Source organism: Microcaecilia unicolor, chromosome 2, assembly GCF_901765095.1.
Source record: "Microcaecilia unicolor chromosome 2, aMicUni1.1, whole genome shotgun sequence".
NCBI classification, from domain to species: domain Eukaryota; kingdom Metazoa; phylum Chordata; class Amphibia; order Gymnophiona; family Siphonopidae; genus Microcaecilia; species Microcaecilia unicolor.
The window spans coordinates 25,500,766-25,508,197 of record NC_044032.1 but is presented as its reverse complement, the minus strand read 5'-3'; the positions used below and the strand labels follow the sequence as shown (position 1 = coordinate 25,508,197).

Sequence of the window (7,432 nt, the reverse complement as noted above, 5' to 3'; positions counted from 1 at the left end):
TATTGCTACTATTTGAGATTCTACATGGAATGTTGCTATTCCACTAGCAACATTCCATGTAGAAGTCGGCCCTTGCAGTTCACCAATGTGGCCGCGCAGGCTTCTGCGAGTCTGACGTCCTGCACGTATGTGCAGGACGTCAGACTCACAGAAACAGAAGCCTGCGCAGCCTTCTACATGGAATGTTGCTAGTGGAATAGCAACATTCCATGTAGAATGTCCAATAGTAGCAACATTCCATGTAGAATCTCCAATAGTATCTATTTTATTTTTGTTACATTTGTACCCCTTGCTTTCCCACTCATGGCTGGCTCAATGTGGCTTACATGGGACAATGGAGGGTTAAGTGACTTGCCCAGAGTCACAAGGAGCTGCCTGTGCCTGAAGTGGGAATCGAACTCAGTTCCTCAGTTCCCCAGGACCAAAGTCCACCACCCTAACCACTAGGCCACTCCTCCACTCACAGAAACCAAACAACACCCCCACATTCAAATTCTTGCTGCTTTTAGAATAACCACATATGCCGCCGCCCCCCCCCCCCCCCCCGTACAAAACAACTCACACAACCCTTGCAAACCAGCACACATTTATTCAAAATAAAAAGGTTCTGAACTGCCCCACCACAAGGAGTATTAAAGAGATTTCTCCACGTGGCCTGTAGAGTCACAGGCCATGGCAACAGCTATCATCTCTCCGCACAAAGGGTTTTGCAGGTTTCTGTATGTCCCACCTTTACAGTTCGAGAGTAACCTGAAGAGTCACTTTGATCAAGGACTATCAAACTTAACTCCTGCTCTCCAGCATCATATGCAGTACATTCCCTTACTTTAAGGGAACAGGCTCATCTTGGTCTCAGGTCACCCCCTTCCAGTCGAGTACAAAACTTCACTGCTCGCACAGCGAATCTCATATTTTAGGTCTTCTCTGCATGATCCTCCTGCCTCTTAGGACCCGCAAACAACCCTGTTAGATTTTACTGTACTGACAGATTAGTGCTCAACTAAAATCAAGTGTCATATTGAATTTAAGTACCCCTGGTTGTATGCTAGGTGATTGGCTTGCTCTCAAAGTAAACATTTTAGCTCTCTTTCTAATCATAGCATACCAAAAGAACATTCTGGTGTATCTGGGACCAGCATTATTTCCTCCAGCTTCAGCCCTTCAGCAAGGCTCACGTGTTGTCCGTTAACAGCATCTCCATTTGTTACGACTTTTTAGGAGCTTCTCTGAATCCTCCCGTTGACCTAGCATGCTTACCCCCTTTGCTCCCTCCTCTTCCTCCACCCTGTTTCCTTTTTTTCTGGCCCTGTGATTCCTCTTTCAGTGCCTGAAGCCACAATGCATCAAAGGAACCCGGAGCCTGGTATCCAGGTTCTTGGGTATTTAAAGGGTCTTTGCTCAGCAAGATACATATGGCAGGAATATTTCGCTTTACAGACAAGGTCTCCAGACCGACCTCCGGCACAATGGGCTCCCACATCTCCTCGATCTGTCGAAAGACCACCTTCGTGATCTGGTGGAGTCCTTTCACCTTTCGTTTCATGATCTCCACACACGTGATGGCTTTGCCGACTGCCTTGCCTGAACCACTGAAAAGGATCTGTCTGACGGAGTCGGATTCCATTTTACTAATGGCATATCCCATCAGGTTTCGGATCTTGCTGCCATCTTTCACCTTCATATCCGTGATATCTTGAGGCAGGCCAGTGAACAGGGATGGAGAAGGCTTTTCTATAACTTTTGTCTTCTTGTAATTTTCCATTGTGCTGTAAAAGAAGGGGGGGAAGACATTTAGTAAAATGAATGAGTGTGTGAACTTAATTGATACATCAAGTCAATGTTACACATATGCCTCTATATCCCCTCGCAGGTTCACTGTGGTTTACAAGCAAGGTTTATAATACAGACATTTAAAATAAAAAAAAAACGGTAAACTAATACAAAATACTGGATTGACCCTGTCAAATCAAATCATTAGCAATGATCAAAAAAAGTCTTCAATTTCTGGAAAAAATTAATTATCTTCCAATCTAACCAATGAAAATAGAGAATTACAGGAGACTATCTGTGGTACGACTACTGCAGGACTGCACTATGCAAAGCTAGTAGATACTACGGATGGCCTCCTGATAGCAGTGTGCCCTCTTTACACATACCCACGGGAATCTGTAGAGATTGCCCAAATATGGGCACGGATCCCAGTTAACAAGCACTTAAGTGGCGGTAATTAGGAGTTACATGTGGATCTGGCCCTACACTCTAAACACTCTATGAAATTTAAGTGTGCAACTCCAAATAAGGAGCATGGACAGGTCAGGGGGCATTCCCATAAATTAGGCGCGATGTTAAAGAATACCTGGATGTGCACGCCAGCATTTACACCAGCCTCTGGCAGGCCTAAACTCTCTTGCTGAACTAGGACATTCCGTTCAGGGCACCCTATACAGAATATTTGCTGTTTTTAATTAAAAGGCTGCACGATCCCTTCCCCATTAGAGTGAACCAGCCATTCTCAACTGGGAGGGGTAACAGAAACCAATACGAAGTAAACTGGATATGAGAAAGTATATTCTTTATTCTTCTGCTTACCAATTACAAATTCAATAGTTTCTCATGAGAGAATTACTGTATACAGCAACATAACTAGATGTTAGTCTGTGTTCATCTCCCAAAATATTCTTCTGAGAGGATAGTTTATATACCTGTTTCAAACAATAGTTCCTTCTCTGCAAGACTGTCTTTCTCAGAGCTTATCTGATTTCCAAGGTCTGGCAACATTTTACTGTTTACACTAGTCTCCTTTTCCAGGCCTGTTTGTAGGGGTACCATAAATTCCAAAGATCATACAGGCTCATCAATCTTTAAGACTTCAGAGTCCTACATCTCTGACAGACTCTAGAGTTGTCCAAACGTTATCAATCTCTAACCTTTTAACCCATTCCATAATGCATAACTTGTACTCATAATTTCTTCATTGCTTAGCAAGGATCATCAGGCATGTAAACCACAGTTCACACTTCTTCTGCAAAGTACATGCATTCTACATGCACTCCAGGAAAAACAACAACAACAACAACTACTACTACTACTATTTAGCATTTCTATAGCGCTACAAGGCAAAAATGTTTGGCTGCCCATCTCTAGTAGACTCTTATCCTAAATGACCCACACCTGTTATTGCTGCATAAAAGGCTTCTACCATGTATCCAGTCAAAGGGTATGAAGATTTGTGCAATCAAGACTTTGGTTTGTTATTTTTTTCCATTTCTTTCTGAAAACATTCCTATAATTGTTCTTTCATGGTGAAAGTGTAGAGTGTTGTGTAGATCAGTGAAACAGATTTCTATTTTAATGCATTTTAAATTGTATTTTTCAGATAGAGGAAAAGGCAACACCATCTTTTCTCCTGCAGCTGTGGATTTCAACTGGAGTAGGAAGGAGGTCCCTGGAACCACTGACGTTTCACTGATTTACAAATTTAGAAGCAGGAGAAGCCATGTAGTCGTATGCACGTATTTGTGTGTTAATTCTTCTTTTAAGATCTAAGGGCCCCTTCTCAAGCAAGCAGTTCCCGCCGACTGAGCCCATTCAAAAGTGAATGGGCTTTTGTCAGCATTACCGTACCGGGAGCTGCTAGCGCAACTTGATCAAGAGGCCCTAAAATTTCTCTGGTTTATCACAGACATTAGAAACTGTATCTCAAATAGTGATGGGGTTCCTTGTAAGGTAGCAAGATCCTCAAGAGCTCTGGGATTTGCGCTGGATTCTAAACATGGAACCTCAAATTGTCAATTTAGTCAAGAAAACTCTCTGGAAACTTATCTAATTCACTCATACTTCTCCAAAAATCGTTTTGCTATGCTGGTCTAGTTGCTGATTGTTTTTTGGATTATCGAAATTCTCTTTGGGGTCTCAAGTGAAGTCGCTACATATGAAATCGGTTGATTCAGAATACTGCAGTGTGATTGATATCTAAGAAAAATAGGTTTTATTATGTTTCCTCTTTCTTCACTGGTTATCTTGAAAAGGGCATACTTTAAGGTTTGGTTTTTAAGATTCTGGAAGGTCATTCTGAGAATCTGTCTTTTTTTCTGCATTCATCGTACAGAGCTCAAGCGTGGTGAGGTACAGATTGTCATCTTTTGAGTTTTCCTCCAGTTATAAGGTCTGAGGTTTAAAAAAAAATTGTGGAAAGTTTTAAAAATCAATCAGCTAAAAAAAAACAAAAAACAAAACATAGTATATGACGGCAGAAAAAGACCTGCACGGTCCACCCAGTCTGCCCAACAAGATAAACTCACATGTGCCATTTTTTGTGTATACCTTACCTTGTTTTGTACCTGTCCTTTTCAGGGCACAGACCGTATAAGTCTGCCCAGCACTATCCCCGCCTCCCACCACCGGTTCTGGCACAGACCGTACAAGTCTGCCCAGCACTATCCCCGCCTCCCAACCACCAGCCCTGCCTCCCACCACCGGTTCTGGCACAGACCGTACAAGTCTGCCCAGCACTATCCCCACCTCCCAACCACCAGCCCCGCCTCCCACCACTGGCTCTGGCACAGACCATACAAGTCTGCCCAGCACTATCCCCGCCTCCCAACCACCAGCCCTGCCTCCCACCACCGGTTCTGGCATAGACCGTATAAGTCTGCCCAGCACTATCCCCACCTCCCAACCACCAGCCCCGCCTCCCACCACTGGCTCTGGCACAGACCGTACAAGTCTGCCCAGCACTATCCCCGCCTCCCAACCACCAGCCCTGCCTCCCACCACCGGTTCTGGCACAGACCGTATAAGTCTGCCCAGCACTATCCCCGCCTCCCAACCACCAGCCCCGGCACAGACCGTATAAGTCTGCCCACACTAGCCCCGCCTCCCAACCACCAGCTCTCCCACCCATTGTGCTTCAGTGACTTGCCCACAGTCACAAGATACTAGAGTGAGAAATTAGTAAACAATTCCTTTAATTGTGAAATCATGATTAAAAATGTTTAATTGAAATACAGCCCTAATAAATTCCAAAGTTCGATTCCCACTTCAGGCACAGGCAGCTCCTTGTGACTCTGGGCAAGTCACTTAACCCTCCATTGCCCCATGTAAGCCGCATTGAGCCTGCCATGAGTGGGAAAGCGCAGGGTACAAATGTAACAAAAATAAAATAGATACTATTGGAGATTCTACATGGAATGTTGCTATTCCACTAGCAACATTCCATGTAGAATCTGAAATAGTAGCAACAGTGGAAGAGTGGCCTAGTGGTTAGAGTGGTGGACTTTGGTCCTGGGGAACTGAGTTTGATTCCCACTTCAGGCACAGGCAGCTCCTTGTGACTCTGGGCAAGTCACTTAACCCTCCATTGCCCCATGTAAGCCGCATTGAGCCTGCCACGAGTGGGAAAGCGCAGGGTACAAATGTAACAACAACAAAAAAGGTCTCTTTGAAAACTGCCCACCCATTCTGAAAGTAAAAATCCATATTGATGGTTGTTTGAGTTTATGTGGCTGTCCGAGTACACCTACTACCCAGTCTTATCTAATAGTTAGCCCCCCACCCATAGTACCTAGAGCTACCAAACGCATGGGACATTGTATGCTCTGAGTGCTAAACAGACTCCAAAACCCACTTCCTACTTTTAAAAAAAAGTGTGTGTATATTGCAAAAGGCCCGACTTTGCACTTTCCAAAACCTGTTTCCCCTCCCCGTATTTAAAAGAACAATTAAACCCGTACATAGAACAAACAAATATCCAGCTTTCCTTACCTTTTTTTTAATTTAACGACGTGTGGAGCTAGCGAGCCTCACAATTCATTCCTGGCAAGTTCCTCTCAAAGCTTCATCATACTCCGAGTCCTAAGGCGACAGGCGAGCTCCAATCATCACGTTATGAAAGGGAAGTGGGGACAACCAGAGAGAGGCTTGGAACGCATGAGAGACCATTATTGGAGCACCAGAATGCAGCTTGCAATGCACCCAGAAAGGCAATTGGAGCCTTCACTGGAGCGTCAGAATTAGGGGTTGGGACCAAGGAGGTTAGATTGCGAATAGGTTACGGCATGTTGTCAAAAAGTTTGAAGCTAAGTAGGTTATTCTCCCTTTCCCTTCCATCGCGCAGCCGTCACCCCCATACACGCCAAGCAAACAAACAAACCCAGCTGCTGCTGCTGCCTTGTTGTCGTTCTTTATTGTGTTGGTAGCATTTTTATTTGACGTCACTTATTAGTTTCAAACATGCCGGCTTGTGCAGCATATGGCACTACACAAGGGAAGTATAGCATTGTTATGTCATTTGGAGGAGCAGGTTACAGGGACTCCCTGTATTCGTGCAGAGATGTTTTCACCTAGTAAAGAACCACCAAAACCAGCCATTATGTTATGAGAATTGTTGGATTATTTGTAGTAAATAATTAGCAGATTTTAGTACACACAGCTTCAGCTTTAGAAATGTTAATTTCTTTCTTCATCTCTCTCTCATTCACCCCTGAATAATTCACTGCTGAGTCACTTTAAAGTTGAAGTAACAAAACATCTGTTTACTCACAGTTTGCAGTTAGATTATAATCAGACAGGCTTATATATACATATTACTATACATTTGTATTATCAGCTCCTTCCATGTGCTTAGATGGTAATGGATGCTCACACCACCATAGATCCTCTCAGGTTAGGAGAGAACATGAGCTCCATGTGCTCCATGTGCTGCATCTAACCCCCACAGGAAGTTGCATAGCTATGTGACCTCTCTAAGTAATTCACATCAGAGGTCACAGAGTAATCACAGAGAAATAATAGGTGACAGGCAATGCATGTAAAATACAATTACATTCCAACAAACCCCTTCTCATGCATAACTGTCATGCAATTATTTATTCATACAAAGTCCAAGCTTTATACGCAGATTCACAAAATGTTCTCTGGGTAACGGTTTGGTCATGATGTCAGCTGTCATCTCACTGGTGTGACAATAGTGTAGACTGATGACCCCTTCTTTCGCCAACTCTCGCACGTTGTGGTATTTCGTTGCGATGTGCTTGGTGCGTGACTGAACCTTGTCATTCTGTGACAGTCGGATGCAGCTCTGATTATCTTCCATTATCTGGATTGGTCTCTTTTCAGCTATTCCGAAATCCAGCAAAAGTTTTTCAATCCACATCAGTTCTCTGCACGCTTCCGATACAGCCACATATTCAGCTTCTGTAGAAGACAAACTCACAATACTTTGTTTATGACTGGCCCATGAAATTTGTACATTTCCATACATAAACACATATCCACTTGTGGATTTATAATCAGAATGATCCCCTGCCCAATCTGAATCACAGTAACATATTAGTTTTGGATTACTATTGGCTGAAATCTTTAATTTACAATCAATGGTACCCTTTAAATACCTTACCATCCTTTTAACTGCAGTCCAATCTGATTTGGTAGG

General features: G+C 43.5%; 1 protein-coding gene across 2 annotated transcripts; it reads right to left on the bottom strand.

The window, feature by feature from the left end:
- Positions 1-576: 576 nt before the first annotated feature.
- Positions 577-5,938, bottom strand: RPP25L (ribonuclease P/MRP subunit p25 like). 2 transcript variants are annotated; one of them, XM_030192840.1, is made up of 2 exons: positions 5,764-5,938; positions 577-1,766 (listed from the first exon to the last, which is right to left on the bottom strand). In XM_030192840.1, the coding sequence occupies exon 2, from the start codon at positions 1,760-1,762 to the stop codon at positions 1,205-1,207; it is 558 nt and encodes a 185-aa protein (XP_030048700.1). In that variant the 5' UTR covers positions 1,763-1,766; positions 5,764-5,938; the 3' UTR covers positions 577-1,204. The 2 variants fall into 2 exon arrangements, with proteins under 2 accessions (XP_030048700.1, XP_030048701.1); XM_030192841.1 differs by having other exon boundaries at positions 577-1,768; positions 5,767-5,849.
- Between the last annotated feature and the right edge of the window lie 1,494 nt (positions 5,939-7,432).